Genomic DNA, 24924 nt, shown 5'->3' on the forward strand with positions numbered 1-24924 from the left:
CACCTGCAATGAATGTTTGAGCTGTTGCCCCCTTCTTCTTTAGGCTCCAAATTGCCCAACTGATAGGAATTGGTCCATGGAAATTGAAAACTTGTCTCCCTGATAGACTAACTTTCCACATACAAGGAGTTTTAAATGTGCAAGGGTATTCAAACATGTGATCCCCAACCAGCATTCTGAAGTGGTACAGTCTCAACACACACATGCTTTTTCTAAACATCTCAGCTACTTTTAAATATGTTTCAAATGAAGGGTGCTTCCAGCCTTCCACACAAGGCTTTTATGCTGCCATGCCCTGACTAGATGTGGGGCAGGGGGCAGATGAGTCTCTGAGCCTCTTCCAGCCTCCTTCCCTCCCCCTCTCAAGTACCCCAGCTAGATGAGCTGAAAAGCCTGTCTAAGCAAAATCTGCAGGGAGGCGGAGATTGCCTCCGCTGCTCCTCCCACTCTGCTTTGGATGATTGGAAGCCTCCGAGTTTGGGGGCTTCTCATCACCAAGGGCACAACTGATAGGATCGCACCCTAATTTGTCCTGGGAACATCTCATAGTATCATGAAACTAGAAGAGACCAAAATACTACTGAGTCAGATCTCCTGCTCTGAAGCAGGATTTTTCATCTACCAGCTTCCCATAAATTTGCCTATAATATCTAGAACCACATGATGCACCAAGCAGAAAGTGACTGAATTCCAGAAAAGTGCTTACAGAGCAAAGAGCTTGAGATGACTCATGCAAATGAACCAAGGCATATGCCATCAAAAGGCTACTGGCCAATCTGACTTGGGAGAAATATCCGAATACAGATACAGTAATCAGGCAGAGCCCTAACTATAAGCCAAGGGAAGTTGAATTGCATAACATTTCCACACCACCTTTGGGGTGGCAATTTTGAGGAGGAAAATGTCCCACCAGGGAAAGGATTAAATAGTTCCATTTCATCGCTGCTCAAAATCACAACTTTCTAAGGCTATGTTTCTTTCTTTTTCTTTTTTTAACTGTTGGGGCTTTGTTGCATACATTTGTGTGAATGTTAATTGCCCCCTTATAAATACTGAAATTACTTGTTTGTTTTTGCTTCCCCTACAGGAGATTCCCATGAATTTTGTGGATCCTAAAGAAATTGCCATCCCAAGTCATGGAACTAAGAATCGCTATAAGACCATTCTTCCAAGTAAGTCCATTTAAACCAAACTTCCCTGACCTGCTGCTCTCCAGATGTGTTGGGCGGCAACTACCATGATTCCCAGCCAGCATGGCCATGCTGGCTGGGAACTATGGGAATTGCAATTTAACACATCTGGAGGGTGCCTGGTTGGGAAAAGTTTATTTGAAGTGATACTTATATCAGTCTAGTTTTTAATCCGGTAATACAGCCCTCTGTTTTCCTATTATTGGTCCACTGCTTATGTCAGCTTTTCCATTCCCAACCCTGGGTGTGCCTCTTGAACTAGGGCACCTGGAGTGATGTGTGAAATCATGCTTTTCCTTTGAAAAGGGCCAGAAGCTAACAGTTACACCCTGTGCACTGCTGAGAGTTTTGCTAGTGCCTCTGTTAAAGTAATTGACAGATTTCAGTAACTCTGAATTGCGATCTATATCCTTTGGTGGGTCTTAGCTGCCTATGTGTAACAAGAGATAGGTCTTAATTTTTCAGTGACAGGATTGTCATGTTTTGAAGGTCCAGTGTCCTTTTAATATGGGGGTGCTTTTTTAACCATTGTATTTAGAACTTTTTCAGCACTGCGAAGAAAACTATTTTCTTCAAATTCATTGACGTTTAATTTATGTTCAGATTCAATTCTATTAATACTGATGCTGAAGACTTCCAGCTCAGTCTAGAAAAACAGTGAATCTAAAAAAAACTTGGATCTAAATTATCAGATGAGAGTCAATGGAACCAAATTGTATTTGTTCTTAGAACTTCAACTTTGAATCAGGCCTTAATTATCTGAGGCCAACCAAGCCAAGTACAGCAACCAGCAATGTATTGTGATCTGCCAGGTCTTTGATAATCCCTCTTTTTCCAAGCTCTGGTGGGCTGCCTTGAATGTGGACTACATTCAGCTTTTTCAATGAATTAATGTAGATCTGCTATAATCTATCAAAAACTAACATGCTTTCATCCTTTTATAATCTTTGGAGTGGAAGCTAATTAATTAACACCTCTGAAAACATCTGTTGAAGACCAATGGTATTAATGGGCTTGCTCTCTGACCTGGTTCACGCGATTACCGCTGCCCACCATGGATTCATTCACATTTTTGTGTTGAGATTTTATAAGAATTAAGCAAGCAATCCTATAGCCACGAGACACTGTCTAGAGGACCATAGGATTGTTTGGTTTCTGGGAACCGAGATCAGAGATAGGGCTCCAACTTCAGTTCCCAGAAACCGTGCTCCCTGCCCCCTCCCCCACCCCTTTGAAATTCAAACATTGTTTCTTATGTGGAAGAGGCAAAACTGCTCATTCCTCTGTACACCACCTCCTGAGGTCTTTTAGACCCATCTGAATAAGAGAGGTAAGTGCAATCCTCTCTGATGGTCAAGGCTTGGGGGGGATTCTTTCTTGATGGCAAATGGCAGAGCTAGATTTGAATTCCAGCATGGATGGAATCAGAGGTGGTTCAGATGTTCCAGAGAAGAGAGGAAATTGTGCCTCCTCCCTTCACACTTCCAGGTCTTGACCAAAGTTGGCAGGGGGGGGCAGATATTCTGTCCCTGCAATAAGAGAATGTGCATCTTGCTGTGGGATATAGGTGCACCTCCCCACTTCTTTTGGACAAAACTCAAATACAGCAGGAAGAGGAAATGCGAGTCTCTCATACTTCCCATTTCACTGTTCCTCTGGAATGTTTGCAGTGATTCTTAGCCTACTCTTATAAATCTGGCTGTACAAACCACTACATGGGACACCACAGCTATTGCAGCTGTAGAAGATCCTGCTGTCCAGTGTAACTGCTACATCAAAGCATTCATATAACTGCAGGATGTTGCCCCCTCCCTTTAATATGTTTCTGTAGGCAAATTGACTTTTGTTTTGATTTCCAACTTCATTGTCTTTCCAGATCCTGTGAGCAGAGTCTGTTTGAAACCAAAGAACCCTGGAGATGCTTTGAGCACCTACATAAATGCAAACTACGTCAAGGTAAGTACACTGATATGCAATGTGAATTCTCCAGCTTCTATCCTATTTTCACACTGACCAGGAATATTGGATTCTACTGAGCTACTCTCTTTCTTTTCTTAGCACCACCCTTTGCGTGGTGCTCTGCCAACACAGCCCCATATATAAGAAGGGATGGGTTTATAAATTAAGTGTTATAAACAATGATGGACCAATGGGCTATATGCTCTGTAACAGAATATCAATCATTTCACAGAACATCATCCCATAGTTTATCAGAATTTTAACTGAAGCGCTGAGCTAGTTTTCTGTGTTAGTTTTCTTCTTGTTTAGGTGCCTGTTTCTGTTACACCCTAACTGAAAAAGCCTAACTCATAATGTCACTGTTTTTGTGTCTGTGTCTAACTCAGGGTTATGGTGGCCAAGAGAAAGCTTTCATTGCAACCCAGGGCCCTATGATTAATACCGTGAATGATTTCTGGCTGATGGTTTGGCAAGAAGACAGTCCTGTTATTGTTATGATCACAAAGCTGAAGGAGAAAAATGAGGTATGATTTCTCGTGTTACTAAATCATGCACAGTATCCTTCTAGATGTGGAAACAGCCAACACTCCTATCAAATGATTGAGACTCAAACTACAATATGACAAATGCTATTAAAACTTCAGTGCCAAAAAGAAAAAAATCTCTTAGAGACACTCTGCTAATGGATTTTGTTCAAACACTGACCTTAGGCCATTTCTACACAAGGCATTCCTTGTGCACTTAAAAAAACAAAACAGAAATAAGCTGGAAGTTAAAAAAAAAAACGTGGGTTTGGGGTAGCCACTAGATGGTGCCGTTCGATTACAAACAGTGGGAAGCCCCTGTACAGCCACCAGAAAATGGCATTTTCACTTCTGCTTTGTGAAAGAGCACACCCTCATTGCACTGCGGGATCCAAAGCAAAATGCCATGCTATTATTGTCTTCAAGATTCAGTCAATTAATCAGATAGATTAATCAGTTAAGGGCAGAATCCTATGCATGTTTAGTCAGGAAAAAATCCTACAACTCCCAGCAGTCCTACAACTCCCATAATACTATTTTTATTCTCCAAACTGAATACCAATTTCATCTTTCTGAAAGATGAAGTCTCTCCTGCAAAACTAATATAAGATACAAACACATTTCTACTGTGCACTCTGCTCATGCTCAAAGCCTTTTATTATGAGTGCAGTACAATCTCCATATTGGGGGCTGTGTGAAGCAACAATACAAAGACAATACAGAGCACAACCTTCCCAGGACCCCAATGCCTGGGGTTGCCAACTTTGATTGAAATTATGCTTGGAAGTAAGTCTCATTGAATTCAGTGGGACTTACTTCTGAAAAGTAATGCGTAGAATGGTGTTCTGGATACCATTCTGAATGTTTTTGTTTTTTTTAAATCACAATAATATTTGAAATCTGGTAATGCCAGCATGAGATGTGTCAGTCTGAACCACACAAAGAAAATCAAGTTTATAGCTGGTATTGTAGGCCAAGAAGTATTCAGTAACAATATTCAATAAATAATGATTGCCTCAGTCCAGCAGTTTATTTTGAATGTGGGGACTCTGACCTACTGAGCCTGAAAGGTTTGCTGTATCAATTTCACTGGTGAAGCATACTGAGGCCTTCTCATGAAGGGATCTGCACTTGAGAAAATAATGGGGCCTTCCAAGTAAGAGCTCCGTCTATGCACTGAAGCATGCATGGAGTTCTAATCACGATAGGAGTCAAACCATTTATCAAGGTCCAATCTATATAATTGTTATCATATCCAAACTATATGTACAAGGCATCTAAAATATTGTATTCTTTCTAAGGGAATGTGGAACATTATAAACACTTCCTTGCCTTGACTGATTTGATCAAAGTACTTCTGAAAATCGACCCCACTATAATATGGCCTGTAGAAGAAATATTTTCCCAAAGGAAATGCCACATCTTGAAACACTTCTAACGCTGCTTGAAAAGAATGACTTGAAAGAAACACCCAGTGGTTTCCAACATATCAGGAAGCCCTGTGTTTACCTGAATTGCTCGAGCTCGCTACAATACTGTTTATCTGCATTGTCATGGACTGACAGTGGCAATTTCCTCCTAATAAAAGGAGGTGGTCAGCTTAAGTAGTTCCCAAGTTATATGGAGAAAGTCTATGTTTACATGAGGTCCTGACATTCCATTGAGAAACCCTGGCAAAAGTATGAAGAACTGTTTGGATCGTAGAGAAAGGTTCTGCCACTTTATTTGCTACTGGAAGCACAGCAGTTTGCACACTCCAGTTTTGAGCAATATAAATGTATATCAGTGGCAAAACCGATGGTGGTTTGTGAGTTATGGTTGAACTGAACACACAAAAGCTGGGAAATCATTTTTCCAACCATAATGCCAGCCCCCATTCAAACCACAATGCGCCTTGGGCAAAGGGACCGGCACATGTGTGGCAAGTGACCAAGGGCAGAAGACCACTGGGATGCACACGTGGCTGTTGAACCACAGGGCTCTGGGACCTATCAGTCAGCTGCCTGAGTGAGAACTCATGTGTAAGAAAATAATGGCCTAATCCTTTAACGTATTTGCTGCCAGTCGTCATTTTTTGGATCAAGCTCCCCAGCTTTCCCATAAGATGCCATTGCTAGGTTTTCTCATTGCCAGTTTTGTATAGGAAGCACTTTTTATATATACATAAAACTCCTCATTGTTTAATTTTCCAGCAAGCTACTGGCCTCCAGGTGGGATTCAATACCAAACAGACTCACCCTTAGACTTCCTTTTTCAGTTTCTGCCTGGTGCTATGCCAGCAATGAATAGTCTGTTTTGTTAGCCTGCAAATAAAGTGAGGAGTTTTATTTACAGATAAAAATATGTTCCTATGCAAACGTTAGAGTAGTAAAACTGTCCTCTGGTGGAACAATTTATTAACTTCATAAACGAAGACACTGTAGAATTCATCTCATTCTAATATCTCTAGGCTGCTGTTTATTGAACTAGCTCCCACTGTAGGGTAGAGAAGGCAGAAATCCAGGAGCACAAGATATTCAGTAGCTGATATTGGGCAAAAGCCAGCTATGCTTACAGGCTAACAGCCCCAGCTTTATCATATGGATGAAAAGTAGAAGGTATTTAAATTAAGGAGTGCCACTTAGTCAAGACTGCACAATGCCAAAAGGTTTCTAAACTATACTACCTACACCTATTTTATATGTCATTGGCGAAACACAAAACAAGCACATTTTAAGTGCTGTAGACAAAACATACTTTTCCCTCCTTAAAATGTACGAGCATTATTTCCTGTTAGACGTGAAAGTTAAGTTGCAACATTATGGAATGTAAAGATAGTAACTGTTTTATGGATGTCTTGAACCATGCATGTTGATGGAGTTCACATCATCAACATTTTCTGTGAGTTATTAATTAGAAATTGCCTCCCTTTTTAAGTTCCAGTTTTTTTCCAAATATTTTTTTCCCCTTAATTTGATCCCTTGGTATTTTAAATAGTTTCTTTAGAGATGTGCTCTATGTGGGCTGCCTTTGAAGATGGTTCAGAAGCTTAAGAAGATGCAGAATGACTTGTTGAGCATAGACTTGTGGAGCATATTCAGTCTGTTTGGTGGCCGTTGTTCTGGTACCAGACAGCTTCTGGACCCTATTCAAGGTTCTGGTTGCCATCAAGCTCTTTCTTCATCAAGCTGAGATTTTCTATGCAAGGCATTTATTGTACATTTATTTATTTATTTATTGTTATTCCTTACTCATTGTTGTTTATGTCTTTAGAAGACATCGTGACCCTCCAGTTTCACTGTTTCTTAAGAGCACTATTGCTGTTTTTTTAGAGTGGGGAAAATGGAGTATGATGTATGAAAGCAAAAGAAAATGTATTTCCCTACTTGTGTAATTGTGTTATTCTACTACAGCACAGCACCACCTACAGGTTATGTAGTGGAAAAGCAGGAAAGAAAAAGCTCTTTGGGCAGTATCCAATGCGGTGATTATGCCCCCACCGATTCCCTTCCACCCCACTGATTCCTTCCCGTAAGTGGTGGGTTCCACCAATTACATTGCACAAGCAGGACCCACTGCTTATGCAATAGAGATTTAGCACTTCCTAGAGGAAGCCCCAAAATAGGCAGAAACACTCATTTATGAATTAGGACAGGTCAGTAGAGCTCCCTTATGAGAGCTCTGCTGATCAGCCCCATTCCAGAAACAACCATTTCCGCTCACTTTGGCTTGCCCCCTGGAAGTGCTAAATCACTGTTGTACAAGCAGTGGGTGGGGGCCGCTTGCACAACAGGTTTGGTGGGGCACAAAAGGATTGGTGGGGACATAAGTGCCATGTTGAATACTGCCCTTTGTGTAGAGCTAGAATCTCAGTTCTGTGACAAAACCAAAAGTAGATACAGCAGATTAACAGCCTCCTATACAAGAGCTTGCTATCCCAGAAAACAAATGTGGTGAACATTTTCATCTCTCTTGAAAAGCATCATCCCGTTTTTTCTTTTTTGATTAACTTTTCTGGGGATACTCTGTAGGTACAAAATGAGCGGGTTTCAAATTTATTTTTATAACAGCAGCTACAGTTTTAAAATCCTTTAATGTGCAGCAATGGAATCAACAAAGAGACTTTTGCAGCCCAACGCTATGCACGTTAAGCGACTTTTTTGAATGAGATTCACCACCAATTATGTGTGTGCAGGATTGCTGCTCTAATTTTACAGTTGTTTCAAGTCAGGCACTGAGGTGGAGCAGAGGGTTTTAAACAGAGTCCTGTAACTTGTATTAGCATGTGCACCAGCTCACAGTGATAGGGCTTTAAGAAAAAGTGTAGCCAATATCTTTCTTTCTTTTTAAGCAGCTGTAAATAGGTGCAAAGACTGTGTGAAAATAGTGGATTTTTGCAGCCTTTGAAAGACCAGTTTTTAGATCAAAAGTCAAATTTGAAATCAAAGTTTTGCATCACTAACATTCAGCACAGTATTTATGAGTATTAGTATCAGTATTAGTATTATTAAATTTATTTTATATACTGCCATTCCTCCCAAGGGAGCCCAGGGCAGTACACAACATGACTAAAACACATAATTATACGTAATAGTTAAAACCTCCAGCCAAATAACTAAAGCAGCAACATAACACAATACAATCTCACACCATAAAGTCCCTAGGCGAGATTACATCCCAAAAGCTCAGGTAAACAGACACGTTTTAATTCTCATCTAGAACCAGCAGTAGTGGCAACCCTGAGTGAGAAGAAAAGGAAGATGAAATCTCAATGGAAAGAAGTAGAAGATAATATTCTATGTTTCAGCTAAGTGCTATCTGAACATGAAGCGTTACAATTCCTCTTTCTACTCCTTAATATTTATTTTGCACCATCTGCTGGGTGCCAAGATTTTTGTTGTTGTTGTTGTCTTCATGAGCTATTCACACAACAATGTGTGTATAGATAATTGTTAACTAAAATGCAAAGCAATTAGAACATGTTATGAACACATACACATAAACTTGAATTCCAGCTTTGCATCCACACAGGAGTGTCGTGATTTTGGCTTTGTTTGTTTGTTTGTTTGGCTTCATGGTACAAAATAAATCATGTGATTAAATTAGCAAAAGTTGCACCCTATTTCCAAGTGCAAATTATCAAACCTCAGGCAGCAGATATGGTGAGAAGTATACATTGCATTATTAACTTGAGCACGCTCCAGGAGAGAGCAGAGGACAGGAAAGCCTGGCATGCTATGGTCCATGGGGTCACGAAGAGTCGGACATGACTTAACGAGTGAACAACAACATACATTGCATTACACAAACTGACCTGAGTTTATGTTTGTTCTGAAGTTCCTTTTTCAGTTGTTAGTTGTTACTGGGGTATTTCTCGAATACTAGCAGCAGAAAGCTATCAAGCCATACTGAAAGTTAGAGGCAGTTGTGATAGAGGGTGGTTTGAGTGAACAATCTCTTTTGCATTGTCCACCCAGAGCAGCCTGCCAGCTAAAGGGCTTGCAGCATTCCTGGACAAGCTCTTTAGGGAGATGCATATGCTAGACTCATTTAACAAGGAATCTCAGAAGCGGACACCAGGATTGTGACTAGGCAAGGTGCAACTGCAATATTTGATTTTACTTTTCCCCATGGTGGCAAGGCAAGGCAAACATCTTTCCTGGGAAGTGAATGCTTACGATGATGCTGAAATCATCATCATCATCAATTCATTAGTGGCCCCAGGGTTCACATTGGCTAGCTGATCAAACATTTGGAGCAAAGTTTAAAAGGGGGTGGTGGTATTTTTTTACATCACTGGTATCTGCAGCAATGTAAAAAGGGACAGGATTTAAGATGCTATGGCCTCTCTGATTCCTAGAGAGGAACTCAATATTTCTCTTTGAATGAAACCTTTTTAAATTAGCCACTATGATTTTATTTAACAGAATAGGTGGTCACTGTCCATGCTGAATATATATCAGGTAAAAAAGTTTAGCTTTAAAAGAGAAAAAGAGAGAGAAAGAGAAGGGCGCTGATATTTAGATAGCAACATCATTAGATAGTCAGCTGTAGCATTAAAACATAAGTTGATTTTGGTCTGCTTTATTGATGAGATATACCGCATTTCTCTGAAGGCTTTAAATATAACTGATAGATTTTTCTCTCCTATGTTAGCAATTTCAATTGTGAAGATATGTTTTTTTTTTTTTTGGCAATGATCAAGGCAAAGACATTTAGGTCCATACATGAGAGCTCCTAAAGAATAGTTGTTTGAATAAACACCATTTTTGATAGCTCTTTTATAATTTTCATGTCATCTTAAATGGAAAACGGACAGAGCAACAGAGTATAGATGATTTAAGTACCCCCGCACCCCACCCTCTTTCTGCAGTTATCTGCTTTGAACAGATTCTTGGCATTTACATTACTGGAAAACTGTTTCATTGTACTATTCTAGGTGAAAGCTTCTCTGTCTTTCGAACTTTATTTGCATTGGGTTGGAACAATTGTCTTATTTAGAATGATCAACAATGGATGTTTCAAAAATATTACAGTGTAGCAGCTTTATTATGTGACTCTTTGTATTTTTATTTATGTAACCTGCAACCCTATACACACTTCCTTAAGAGCTTTTTTTTTTTACCCCTGTTCCTATACAAATCCATGCCTTCCAATTTCATAGATGAAAATAGTGGCACACTTATAATGCCACTGTTCTCATACTGCTGTTCAGTCCCCCAAACCACCACCTTTACATATTACTGAAGGCCATAAGAAGATGACTTATATCAGGTCAAACCATTAGTCCACCTATCTCTGTTTTGTCTACAGTCAACACTGAGTGATGGTGGCTCTCCAGGGTTCCAGATGGACTTCTAATCCAGCCCTGCCTGGAGATGTTGGGGACTGAATCTGAGGACATTTGCATGCAAAGCATGTGCTCTGTTACAGAATTATGGATGTACTTTGCTGTATACTGAGTTTTATTTGCTCAGCAAGTTTGTCTTCCTTTCCTTTTAAAAGGCAAGGAAGTGTTTCTTCATTAGGTTAGATATATGCTGGGGGGGGGCACATTAATTACCCTAAAATCTGTTAGAATTCAAAATGAGCCCCAACAACATGTAAAGTGGCAGGCTGTGGACTGGGCATGGTATCTTAATGTACATACAGATACATTTACATAGATGTGTGCTAAAGACACACAGATGCATTTACATGGATATGTACAGCTGCACACACATCCTATTAAGGCTGCAATCCTATACACACTTACCTGAGAATATGTCCTGTTAAAATCAGTGGGGTGTACTTCTGAATAGAGATATATTTTTGTTTGTTTGTTTGTTTATCCAAAGCATTTTTATTCCTCTTCTCAGACAAAAAGGTTCCCGGAGTAGCTTACATACAATTAATACAAACAGGACAGTCCCTGCTTGCAGACTTACAATCTAGAAAGACACGACATGAAAGCAAACAGGGATGGGGAAGGAAGAGGAGAAAAGGCAAATGGTCTCTCAGCTGGGCTGGCAGAATGGTCCTGCTTCCCATCTCATCACCGCCTGCTGCAGGCTGCTGGAATGGCTGCTGCTGGTGACAATTGAGGGGTTGCACACATTTCTAAATATGCAGAGCACATTTCTAAAATCATAAGAATGTAAGAAGAGCCATGCCGGATCAGACCAAGGGTCCATCTCGTCCAGCATTCTCTTCACACAGTGGCCAACCTGCTGCCTGTGGAAAACCCCAAGTAGGACATGTGTGCAATAGCACCCTCCTGTTTGTGTACCCTAGCAACTGGTGTACATAGGCATACTGCCTCTGATACTGGAGGTAGCATATAGCGATCAGGACTAACAGCCATAGATATCCTTCTCCTCCTTGAATTTGTCTAACTCCTTTTAAAGCCATCCAAATTGGTGGCCATCACTACATCTTGTGGCTAGACCATTGAGGGACTGCACTTTTTCAGGCTTCACTTCTGGGGACAGAGGTGAACCCTGAAGAAGACTACAGCAATTTGCACAAATGATATTTTTAAAATCATCTTTCCCAAAGGCCAAACTGGGGACAAAAGAGGGACAGGTTCTAGAAAAGAAGGGCTCTCCCCAGTAAATAGGTAGACATACATGCAAATCCAGTCTGAACTTTGCCTGCCCAATGCTTTTTACTAGACCTGACTCATTGCAAACTTGGCTTTGCAGTGTTTGAGTATCCATCATGATGCACCTGCTGTGGGTCAGATAAGAGAGAAGTGACAATAATGGGTCAGCCTGCTGATCTGTGGGCTAGTGGTCAGGCTGAGAAGGCAAAGCTCTGCAGCTTTCAGGGCAGGGGGAGAAACTAGAGTATCTGGGTGAGCAGTGATGTTATGGAGCCTGGAATCCTATCAGAGGCACCAGTCACCTTTCATTTATTTGTTTGCTTTCTTATCCTATATGGAATATGGGAACATAGGAAGCTGCCTTATAGTGAGTCAAAGCATGGGTTCATCAAGTCCAATATTGTTGACACTGACTGGCAGCGGCTCCCCAGGGTTTCAGACAGGAGCTTTTCCAGCCCTACCTGAAGTAGCCATGGATTGAGCTACTACTGAGCTATGACACTTTCCCATAGTGAAGTAATTCTCCAAGTGTGGATCCTTATGTAGCCAAAATGGTACTATTCACACATGAGAGGGAGGTATCGGTGGGCTTGATGGGACCACAAGATTGACAGAAATGCAAAAAAATGCAAAATAAATGCAAAAATGCAAAAAAAAATGCAAAAAACCTTCAGAAAAAAAAACCGCATGAGCTCAGTTGGCATGGAATGCTGGCTGATGCTTGGGAGGGGGGTGGGGGTGGGGGTGGAGGGGGAGATAGAAAACAGTTGGGAGGGAGGATGGAGTAGAGTATCCTGGAAAAGGGCATGGCTGGCTGGAGCCATGAACAGGAGCACCTCACACTGCAACTTTTTGTTGCAGACTCCACTTGTTTGCTTAAAATATTTATATGCTGCCCTATAACTATGGTCTCGGGACAGCTTGCAACAAAAACAAATGGTTGTACTCTGCTTTGTTTTGGAACGTACTGTGTATAAGCCTATTCTAACCAGGGAGTTACTCTAAAACGAGTGCCATTTTAATTTTGTCAGTTACTGCTTCCAAGCAAAAATAAATCTGAAAGAATTCATGGTTGAATCAAACATTTTAAAAATTCTTTTTCCAGAAATGTGTGCTGTACTGGCCAGAGAAGAGAGGGATATATGGAAAAGTGGAAGTGCTGGTTAACAAAGTGCAAGAATGTGAGAATTACACTGTCCGCGACCTTACATTAAAGGTAATTGTTTTAAAGCTCATTGACTTCAGAAGATGAATCAAACATTCAATGGGGTTTCAGGAAAATAATATTAGTAATGAATATAGCATGTAAGAAAGCAGACAGGACTGCTGTCACCCTAACCCTCATCAATATATCTGCTTAATATAATAATATGGGGTGGTATCAAATGTGACCCTACCACAAACATAAATGGCATTGTGCTAGCATAGACTGTCTCTAGCACAATGCCAACAGCGCTTGCTGGCACAGTGGGTTTTCCTGTTGTAGTCTCACATTGGATACTATTCTCTGGGGAATACTGCTCCTCTATCACTGGTGAGTGGCTTGTGGCCTTCCAGATGTTTTGGCCTACAACTCCCAGTATCCCTCACTACTGGCTATGCTGGCTAGGGCTTATGGGATTTGTAGGCCAAAACATCTGGAGGGAGCTGCATAGTATGTTAAATGATGAGCAAGCCAATACCAATACATACACATCTACTGCAGGAGTGCTATTAACACTTCTGAGGCAAATTTGAGCACTTCTAGCTTTGCCCTTAAAGCACTATGAAAATCAACCAAGCTGCTTTGATCACAAACCTTGGTGGGTCTCTAAAAATGAATGGACAGTGACTACAGCTTTCAACTGTGACCTCATGCTTCTGACCAATGTCTAATGCCAGAAAAAAATAGCCATTCCAAAGCAAGAAGACCCTGCACCAGGCAACCTGGTACCCTCCTGATGTTTTGGACTACAACTCCCATCAGACCAGCCAGCATGGTCAGTGGTCAAGGATTACAGGAGCTGTGGTCCAAAATATCTGGAGGGCACAAAGCTGCCTATCCCTACAATAAGCAGAAATTCCCATTGTCAACTGTGGAAGGAGAGATTAACCAGCCATTTACCACCATTGATGATGAGAACAACATATGCATACAGAGCTCTGGGTAGCGATCCATTTTAGCACCACAGAAGTGCCTGCTCTACTCAGGCATTTCTCTGGGGAAATGCACAAAGTAATACAATGAACACAGTACTGTACATCGTTCACCATAACACATGCATCATTATTTTCAGCAAGGAAGCCAGTCAAGACATGTCAAACATTACTGGTACACATCCTGGCCAGACCACAAAACTCCAGATAGTGCTCAACCACTTCTACAGCTCATGCTGGATGTAGAAGAGGACAGGATGGCATCAGCTGGGAGAGGACCAGTCATTGTGCATTGCAGGTAATTTGCTTTAAAAGGGGGATTTTTCTTCTGATTTTTCTTCTGAAAATTCAGTGAAGAAGAATTTCTATAAGGGCCACCACTGAAAAATGTGAATCACTAAAACTTTCTGTCTATATATATATAAGGAGACTTTTTGCTGATATTTAGTTGTTCCAGGTACCTCATGCTAAGAATATAGGAAGCTGCCTAATACCAAATCAGATGATTGGTCCATCTAGATAGATGCCTTTTTGAAGCCACCTGAGGTCTATGTTCTTCTGCAATTGTCCAAAGGACTTAAGCCCCTCCCCTCATGGCATTACTTCCTTAATGCTGCATGACTCCTACTTTGTTGTTTGAAATTGGTTAGGCAGACAGACAGCAACCCTGTAGCAGAATCTGTGCTCTTTCGTAAGTTTCCAGTCTACTTTTCTTTTCAGCAAACAGAACTTGACAAAGATACTGCAGATTTAGGCAGCAATCCACAACTCCATTTCTGTGGGTGATTCCCATTCCTATCCCAATGGGGTTAACAGAATTTCTGCTGGACCAGAAGGAACTATAAGATGCCAACGTTTGGCTGTTAGCACTTACAGTGCATTTACTTTTACATCCTATGTACATCCTTCACTGGCTCCTGAATTGTGGATATGTTTTTCCATACTATCTCCATCCCTATGCAAAGGTAGCTTGCCCTTCTGGCAATTCATTGACTTCATTTGCCTCCCAACGTCTGTCCTATATTGTCCTTTAAAAAACAAACAAACCCAGAGAAATATGTAATTGCATGTTCCCACCATACAGTGGCAGGAAACCTTTACACATTTGTGCTGTGAATCAGTCTGCTCAGTTGTGTAAGGAACAGGCTAAAACATAAACATGCCTAGAAAACGAGGTAGAAATAGACTGATTTAGGCATATGCAGTGCCTTTCATACTGTGAGGAACAAGAGAGGTTGAGATGTAGCTATTTGCCACTCTATTTCTTTATTAAACGTATCCGTTGCTCCATGGCCAATAGCTCTCAGGGTGACATACGACACAAATAAAATCCATCTGCATCAAATCAAAACATGAAACACTCAATTAAAAAACACAATCAGTTAAAAGCAGCAGATGCTAAAACATGAATAACCATATATATCCCATAGAGATAAAACTACACACCATGGCAGCAGAAATATAAGATAATTAAAAGTTTGTAAATTAAGGCCCTGTCTTCCTCAATGGTTCATAATAATTTCAGACATTCTGGAGGTTTGTCTGAGTAGGAGTCCTAACCATCCCTCATAGCATTTGAAAAAATGATTTTGAACTGAGTTTTTGAAGAAAGATTTAGGCCCAAAAAACTGACCACTTAGGCTAGGGTTTTTTTCTTCTTCTTTTACTATTTTTAAAAATCTGTATCAACATCAAGTCCATATGTGTTTATATAGAATAGAAACCCAAAGATATTATCAGCTAATCTATGTTTGTCAATCTGCTGACACACACCAAGCATTTTTTTAACACACATATGGATTGATAAAATTATCCCATGGCTAATCCATGGCAACAGCTCATCCCTCACTCTTCTCCTTGGCTAACACTTCAAAGCACTTCCAGCCTACGTATCAGATGATGGAAGCTGATGGCTGTTATTTTAGCTTTGGTTTATTTACTTATTTTTACTTTTAGTGCTGGAATAGGAAGAACTGGATGTTTTATTGCTACTGCTATTGGTTGTTATCAACTGAAGGAAGAAGGAGTTGTTGATGCATTAAGCATTGTCTGCCAACTGCGTTTGGACAGGTAAGATGATGTACAGTGCACAATCCATCTGTAAATGCCGGCTGAACCTCTTTCAGCCCAGGGGCTGAGTTGAATTTCAGTCAGAAATGCTTTCAGGAGCCGCATTCCAGTGCTGGGCAGGGCGGAAGGCAAAAGGGGCGCGGCCAGAGTACCAAAAATACCAGGATATTTTAGCTTAAAGCTCTTCCTGCCAGTAACCGAATCTTAGGAGAGGCATTTCAATGTTTTAGAAGGGGGGGAAATTCAGCACAAAAGCCAGGAAACCACCAAATGATCAGTGGTGGAGGAAATGGGATGGGACCAGGGCCAAATTTACACCTCGTGTCATATTGGTACGATCCCATCATGGCGATGCTATATCCCTCTTGTGCATTTATACCACGTAGCACACACACAATGAAATCTGTTGCAGTATTTTGGATAATATGGAATAAAAAGTGGGAAATAAAGCTAGAAAAGCAGTATATGGAATGCGTAATGTGCCCCAGCAGTTATCAGTACACTTCAATACTGATAAAAAGCACTAGCGTAGATCTAGCCCAGGCAAAGGGCACGTTGCCTCCTGGCGACCCCCAGATGGCCAGATTTGGGCCCCAGGCATAAGGTTCTGTACCCCTGCCATAGCTTAGTCTCTCTGATTCTGATTTTATAGAACAAAAAAACTGGTAGCTCAACCAAAAAACAGGTAGCAGAATCAAGCAAAGAGGGCAGATTGAAGAGCTATGGGCCAAAGTGGCCATGACAGTGGAGATGTATGAATACATCACCATGCCTTTAAATTTTTGCAGATAACTTGTATGGGTTTTTTTCTAATGGCGCAAATAGCCCCTTTGGTTGGGCAATCAGAAACATACCATGGGCAGAAGAATTGACTCTCCTCGCCGACACAGACTGTAGTCCCAGTCCAGATCAGCCACCCTCCACTATTTGCAAAACCTTCAAACAAAATAAGATGGAGGCATATTCACATGTCTCTATCACCAGTGCCAGCTCCAGAATTTTGAGGGCCCTTGGGCAAGGCACCCTGAGTGGGCCCCATCTCCCATTGAGTCCACCTTCTCACCACCATTGTCACCAGCTACTGTTGTGCCTCATCCTCTTTCTCATCATTGCTAGCACTCGCTTGCTTGACAGGCAGAGAGCCAGGGAGCAAGTAGGCCGGGGCATCTGCTGCTCCTCCTTCTCACCACCACTGTTGACCAGAGAGAGAGGCAGGTGAACAAGCAAGATGCAATAGTGAAGAGGAGGAACAACTCCAGGGGGCTCTTGTCAGTGGGCCCCACCTGGGCTGTGGGCCCTTGGCAGGTACCCATCCATGCTTATCATTGGTGCCAGCTCTGTGCATCACCATCTCTAGTTTGGGCCTCTGGTATGACCCTTGGGGGCAAATTCATGTTTGCATGTAACAAAGCCCCACATACTTGTTTGTGTTTTACAAATAAAGAGCAACCTCAAGAGGCTGCAGTTGTGGTGGAAGTGATGGGAAAGATGGGAAAAGTGGTACTTGGTTGTTCCTTGCTGGCCATTTTTCAGCCCTGGGTCTCTATAGCTGCGCAGGAATTCCACAATCTACTTTTGTTGTGCCTTTTAGCACGTTTGCTATAGTTGTCTGATCCACACACTTTACTTTTATGGTCAAATGAAACAGAGTTGTGTTGCCCATGCTGGCATGAATCACGGCTGCAGAATTTCTTCAGTGTCAGCCGGTGAGACAGGAAGCCTGGTAGGCGTTAGAAAAAGGACAGGAAAAGCTGCACTTTGTACATGTGCTCTAAGGTCACAATAGGCCACATATTTAGTGTAAGAATGAAAATGCATTCACACTGGGAGCCAGATTCTCATTTGCTTTACATTTTAAGATGCACGTTGGTCAGTGCAAACTGAATCAATAAATAGTTCAAGGTCAGGGCAGCACACATGGCGAAGAAGAGCAAACAAAATCCAGCCATGTGACTTGAGATTTTCATAGCATGAAATTTATGGTTGTGCCTCTCATGCGGCAGGTCCTCTGGAATTGGAAGTCTTAAAAACTGAGATTTCTACTTTCCCCTATTCTGAGCACTCTCTGGGTGCATTATAATGCCTACAATGAAAGTTACATATACCTGAATAAGATTGGCCGTGGTGTTGCACACTAGATATTAGTACAAGTATAAATGCTTTGCAGTACTACTGAAGGATGCTCAGGGTTCAGCCTGGGTGAGTTTCAAAGAGAAAAGAGTTCTACAGCTGTGAGACATGGAGAATGTCTATGTATATGCCAGTGCAACATAGAACTGGGAGATATTCCAAAGTGTATTCTTTGTTGAGGGAGTATAGGCCACATTGGGCTCAGACAGTTAAGTGCTTATAGATCAAGTCTATACCTTTGTGTGTGAAAGGTACTGGGCAGTATCCAGTGCTGGCAACCCGCCAGCACCAACCACATTGTGCTAGCAGGAATGGCCACTAGAGCAACAGGAAGCTAGCACTTCATAGCGCATCCCTGGAAGTGCCCAACAGGACAAGTCAGTAGATCCCAAAATTCCAGGCAGCCTCTCCCAATGGTTTCATGTATACATTAAAAACATGGGGAATAAGATGAAACCCTTACAGACACCGCAGGTCAATGACCCGTGGCACTGAACAAGAATCACCCAGCACCAGTGTCAGGCGTGCCCTTGCTGCCTTCTGAAATCCTCAAGTAGCCAGAATCAACATGCAGATGATAGGGCTCTTTTCCAAGGCTTTATTTCCAATCAACCTAATGATGCTTACAGATGCTAATTGCCCCAGCCTAATGAGGGAAACTTAAGAGAGCTGCCTACCAGGGGTTTCTAGCCTTAGGGAATCAGTTGGTCTCCATTTGAAGGGAAAGGGCGGGAAGCCTCTGAACTTAAGGGCTAGAAGGAAAGAGTCCACCCCTTTCCTGTGGGGCACCAGGGCGCAGCTGTTGACGTCACGCCAAGCGGGCTGAGTGCCTCCTCTCGGCGCCTTCCATCTCCTGCTTGTCCCTGCACCGGTGCCTTGCTCCTGAAGCTCCAGTTGTCCCTCCCTTTCCCTGCCAGGGTCACTGCCACTCTCAGGAATGTGAGCAGGGAGGGGCTCTCCCTGCAGCGGCGCCTCTGAATGGCACGCGGGTTCCTCTCCCACGGTTTCTATCTCTTACTCAGAATCAGAACTGCTTTGGGGCTCTATGGGCTCCGATCCAACCCTGACAACCAGCTTCTGAAATTGCCTCTCCAAGAAGGACCAGAGCCACCATATAACAGTGTCTCACACAGTCCCATCTCAGGCAGATGACGCAGAAGGATACCATGGTAGAGCATATTGCAAGCCACAGAGAGGTCCAGCAGAACCAACAGGGACACACTGTCCCTGTACAATTTCTGGTGTAGATTGTTCACCAAGGTGACCAAAGCAGTCTCTGTACCATAACCACACCTGAAGCCATATTGAAATGGAACTAAAACCAGGGTGGGCAACTTCAGGAGCTCTGGGGATCATTTTCACCCCCAGATCTTAGCCTGTAAGTTGTACCCCCACATACAAAAAAGGGGGGAAATAAATAAATAAAATAAAAACAAAATGACATTCATAGCTGCAACAGAGTGTCAAAAGGGTCAAAACACTCTTGCTAAGAAACCCAGAATAACATAAAATATCATAATACACAATAGCAAATATATAATAATTTTGCCTTCATAAAAGTCAGGAAGAAAACTGTAAATCCTGTCTATGAACTGGCCAGCCATGAAGCCTACCATGTGTTTGTGATCACATAAAATGACTGTATGAACTCATCACTAATAGACAAGTATGTTTCCGTGCTATGTGATGAGTTCTAGGTGATTAGTGCTGTTTCCCACATTCAAGCAATCAAAATGATAACTTTTTTTTCTTTTTCTTTTCAGAGGTGGAATGGTCCAAACAAGTGAACAGTATGAATTTGTGCATCATGCATTGAGCCTGTATGAAAGCAGGCTATCTGCTGAAGCAGTTCAGTGAAACCAAGAAGGAAGAAGCAAATATGTTAATCTCTCTTGAGGTAATTTGTTTCATTACCTACCAGCAACTTCTTCAAGGCATCTACAGCCATGGAAGGAAAGTCATTGCAGTCAACTTGTAAAAGGAATGTGGATGGGTTAGGGGTTTTTTTAATTATAAAAAAGGATTGATGGACCCTTGACTTGAATGTAATGTGAGTTCCCTGAAACAGTTTTAAGGAAGGTTAATGTACTGATGTTACATGTGGATTTCACATATATATCTTATGGAGGATTTCTTTCTGTATTAATGGAATCTGCCACACAGAATGTATGTAACGTATGTATGTATATTCTATAACAGCTGGACATGAGGAAATTCCACTGAAGAAATGTGTATAAATGCTTTAACGTTTGCAAAGTCTGTCTTGTGAATAGGCTGTCAGGTGTTCAACTGTACCTGTTAAGTGCTATTACCTATTATGTGGTAAACTTAATTCAGAGCCACTTAGGATTCTTGCCGCTAAAAACGGGAAGCAATCGATTATGGGTTCGAACAGGGGTGGGAACATACAGAAAACACACACATTAAAAATCCATTGTTTTTGAAACTATTCAAGATCAGTTAGTATTTTCTATAACTCCAGTAAGTACTCGTAGATATTTAACGTGTATAGTAAAATTCTGTAAAACACTGCAGAACACAGTGGCTACAACCCACAAGGGAACATTTCCTGTGGAAGCCCTACTGAAACAAATGAAAGTTATAAAAGAAGCGTGCATTTTAATGGAGCTTGCTGTACTCTTGTGAACATCCAGTTCATTTCAATAGGACTTGTACAAGAGAAATTCTCATTGGGTTGAGTCCAGTGTCTTTTTCAGTGTTTATGTATTTATTCAATACGGTTTATTGTCTTAGAAGCAGCTTTTTGCTCCAGGACAGAATCCAGTGTATTTGTAAATCTTGTGAGTCATTTTACTTTTAAAAAAAACTTTGTAACATATATTAAATGGTAAGAATTTTAAATATTTGCCTGTCTTTTACTAAAAGGGGTTGTTTTTTAAATAAGCTGTCAACCTTCCATTTCTTGCAATGAGAGGGTGGATGTTCTGGGGAACACAAACTAGAAGTCTATATGAAAATGAGGATTTTAATTTTTCTTTTCATTTTTTATCTTGGTGATAATCTGTTTGTTAAGGGAGAAATGGTACTGCTAGCAGACCTCCTTTTGGTGAGAACTAAGGGGTTTCAGCACAGGAACTAACAAGTTTCTAAAGCAGTAATGTTACCTTTGCTTCATAAACCTAATAAACTTGATACAAAATATTTAAATATTAAAAACTTGTATTTTTATCGTTTTATTTCAATGACTGTCATCAAGGTTTGCTACTCTTCTATCCTGATAAGCACATGGAACTCAGATCTACTTAGTTTCCTGTTGGAGTGCTTACAGATGGTACTCATGATGAGAATGCCTACTCTGGACATTCCACTCTCCACAGTACACTATAATAGGCCAACTTCACTGCTCCACCCAGCTGACAGGAAATGATATGAGACCAGTGCAGGCTGTGAGAGCTTTCCACAGTTCAGTTTAGCTGGCTTTGGGCCTTCCCCTGAAATACTTTCTGCACTCCCTGCTAAGTGCTTCAGTGTCCAACCTGGATTGTATGTAGGCTGGCCATGAACACATCACCAGAAAAGAGGAAATGCATCACCAAAAAAAGAGGATATGGATTTGCCTGAAATTTGCATATACTAATTTATAGGTTTAGATACAAATTTTAAAAGAATTACTATAATTTAAATAGAATACCTACCCAGTCTTCTGTCATGTGCTAACTGTTGATGGGCAACTTTAACACCTTCACTCCTTAGGAATGGGCTTGAATTGGGGAACCCTTCAAATAAAGGAGACCTTCAAATACAGAACTATGTAAAGCATGACACATAGCTAGTGAGAAATGTGTCTATCTTCCAGAGAAGGCCTGTGCAGTGAAGCTCTTAGATTCACAGTTCTTTTCTTTCTCTCAAAGATGGCAGATGCGACATAAAATGTTTCCATGCAGCTGGACGATGTCACTCGTCTGAACAGGGTACATGTGAGAAAATCATCCTTCAGTGTCATGACCTCTACTTCATACTGGTTTCCTCATACAAAAAGGGTGCCTCCAGATGGGCAGCTCCTAGGGCTACCAATCAAAAGGGCAATGAAAACCTAGTCTGGAAGGACCCAAAGTCCAAGCAATCAGCATCAATTGAATTCATAATGGACGAAGGATTAAGGATATGGCCCTGCATTCTCCTGATATATAGATGTGTGAATGTACAAGGATGAGTCACATGTGGTATCTAACCACGTGATGTTCCTAGATGGATTCAGAACATATCATTACAAAAAGCTAGTGGTGTTTACAGGACAGCACAGTATATATTTACGTAGGCCAATCAAGAACACCTGCAGACACATAATGGTTCACAGACAGGCAATTAAATGAAATTACAGTTCCTTATCCTCAGCTGAGTTTTCAACAATGTTTAAGCACTGGATTTGTATAAAAAATGTAGCCCTTTTTTGCTTGGGTTTTTCTAACTAGAACAGATAACTAGCACACACTGAAGGGTCCTATGAAAGGACAAAGTGGTGTAAAACTCCCCAAAAACAATTGAATAGAAGGAAGTGTTCGTCACTGACTTTTTCCTCCTGTGAAGGCACATTTCCTTCCTAGCCTTCGCTTCACTTATCTGGGGTTTGCTTTAAAAAACAAAAAAAGGAGAGAGAGAAGCAATGGGAGATGTTAGAGAGAAAATGGAGATTTTATTTTATGTTCTAATTTCTACCTGCCTGGCCTTTGGGATCTCTGGTAAGTACGGCTCTTTAGCTTTTTCATGTTTCTTCTTCATTCTGGCTGTGATTCCCAAGTGTTCCTGGGAGTTCCCACAACGTTGCCAAAAGAGAATGATTTCTGAGCTTCAGTTTATACAAGAGGAATATAGAGGGATGGGCCAAGCAAACCCAAGACTGTTTAGATTTCATTCAATAAGAAATGAAACGTTGGTTTTAATGAGTACTTCATTCTTGGAGAAGTCCTCCCACCGGACACTCCATTTGGTCTAAATTCATTTGGGAGGGCATCTTTGCCTTTATTCATGCTTTGTGAAGATTATAAAAGCAGAGGCTTACATGTTTTAGTGAGAGTCTGCTTTAATAACTCATTCTACAGCCACCTAGAAATGAAAAGTAGCAACCAGGAGTGTATTTTTAGATGGTTTAGCTATTTTGCTGACTTCTCACTGAATAGCTGATAAAAAAAATTAATATTGAAATTGTATTTGCTTCATGGTGTAACATACTGGGGATGGGATAGATTTTATTTGGCGGAGGGTTATGCCTGAGTCTAACCATTGTGAACATGGTGCCAGTGTAGTAATTAAAGCAAAATAGTGATTAGAAACTTCAGTGCAATTAGGAGCATATGATATCAATACTCCATGCTTATATTAAGTACATGGAACATAAGCATACAGCCAGAGAGAAGCACACACATGCACAGACCTTTTTTTTCAGCAAATGCTTTGGTTGTTACAAAATATTTTCAAAAGATCTATTAAGAGTCTGACTTAGGTTAAGCTGTGAAATGAAAGTAAAAAATAGCTAATGTCTTCTGCAAATATATATAAAAAGTGGGTTGAATCCAGACTAAGTCATACTTAGAGTAAACCTATTGAAATAACTGGGACTTAAGTTAGTTAACAAGAGACTTGTCTCACTGATTTCAGTAGGTCTACTTTCATTATGATTGACAGCCCAAACAGATGCTACTTTAAATCTGTATCTAGCAGCTACATCTTTTTTCTTTTTAACTCTACAGTAGGCATAGGAGGCCTGATCTGGATTGGGATCCTAGTGTCAGGGGTAGGGAGGCTTTAAAGATTGGGGTTGGGACCCCTGCATCTACACCAGAATAAAAAGGCAGGGGAAAGACATAGTTGCTAGATACAGAATTAAAGTAATATTTGTTTTGGCACTGAGTCTGAATCCAGCCCTATATCCACACACATAGTTTTAAGTTTTAATTTTTTACTTATCATTCATTGCTCTGAGAATTTTTGTTGTTGTAGAGCAACTCATAAATTGCATTAACTAAATAAACACGGGTGGATCTTTTCCTTTTGGAGAAGGATGGAATTCAGGGAATCCTCAGAGGTATGCAGAAAGTCAGTACTTCGTTGTCCCAAACCTCATTTGTACGCAAATGGGAAGGGTTTTTTTAACCACTTTTATGTGAGTGCCATGAGAGAAAGATAAAGTGAGGTTATTTGAATGGATTTTCTTACTTGTTGATTTGTGCTGTTGCTATCGTCATTGTTCTATAAATGTTAACATGTGCATTGTTCCATTTGTATGGGTTCTACGTTTTTCCAGGCGGTTTTCTGATTATCCATGAGCAAAAACAGCAATGTATTTATGAGAGGAATAAAACAGCATGTGTGGGACCATGCAACTTTAGCAATATAAACCAACAGTGGAGATGGATGAAGGATGAAAAGCTGCTTCATGTTAGATCTGGCCAATGTCTCGCCATCACCAACAGGTCCTATTCTGCGCATTCCCGTAAAGTGATCATCACGAACTGCATTGAGGCACCTAACTGGACCTGTCACAGCAAGGAAGGACTCCTTGAGGTGAAAAACAGCTCTCTGTTCCTCAATAAACAAGGCTCAAAGGTAGTAGTGAGGATGGGTAAGAGATATCCCCATAGTTGGAAAAGAATTGATGTCAACAAGAAAAAAGAACCTGTCAGTGAAAACCTGTGTTCAAGGAATGGTAAGCTGCTCCTTTGAATGTGTTTCCTGTGAGCTATAAGGTATGCCTTCCCCTGATTGTGAAGGAGCCTTGTGAAAGATATTTGATTCACTGGAGAATAATGTGGGGTTGTTCACACTACATGCTAACCTACACTCAGTGGTTGGGTATGGGTTGTTGTTGAACCGTGGGTTGTTTGTTAAACCATGG

At 41.1% G+C, this 24924-nt stretch overlaps 2 protein-coding genes across 3 annotated transcripts in view; both read left to right on the forward strand.

The window, feature by feature from the left end:
* Positions 1–21244, forward strand: part of PTPRR (protein tyrosine phosphatase receptor type R) — a 90176-nt gene extending 68932 nt beyond the window's left edge. The window contains exons 7-13 of one of the 2 annotated variants that reach the window (XM_084810522.1): positions 1088–1172; positions 3067–3146; positions 3536–3673; positions 12841–12951; positions 14012–14169; positions 15828–15941; positions 19835–21243. In XM_084810522.1, coding sequence (XP_084666648.1) covers positions 1088–1172; positions 3067–3146; positions 3536–3673; positions 12841–12951; positions 14012–14169; positions 15828–15941; positions 19835–19928 — 780 coding nt within the window. In that variant the 3' untranslated portion in view covers positions 19929–21243. Of the gene's footprint in view, positions 1–1087; positions 1173–3066; positions 3147–3535; positions 3674–12840; positions 12952–14011; positions 14170–15827; positions 15942–19834 lie in introns of both variants that reach the window. The other variant, XM_084810523.1, reaches the window with a different exon arrangement.
* A 1417-nt stretch (positions 21245–22661) lies between these two features.
* The window catches only part of PTPRB (protein tyrosine phosphatase receptor type B), a 106310-nt gene continuing 104047 nt past the window's right edge, over positions 22662–24924 (forward strand). Inside the window, exons 1-2 of the mRNA XM_084810494.1 lie at positions 22662–22771; positions 24334–24735. Coding sequence (XP_084666620.1) covers positions 22696–22771; positions 24334–24735 — 478 coding nt within the window. The 5' untranslated portion in view covers positions 22662–22695. The remainder of the gene's footprint in view (positions 22772–24333; positions 24736–24924) is intronic.

This window comes from Heloderma suspectum, chromosome 7 (assembly GCF_057233095.1).
Source record: "Heloderma suspectum isolate Gila_16-S chromosome 7, 16-S_ref, whole genome shotgun sequence".
In the NCBI taxonomy this organism is placed as follows: Eukaryota; Metazoa; Chordata; class Lepidosauria; order Squamata; family Helodermatidae; genus Heloderma; species Heloderma suspectum.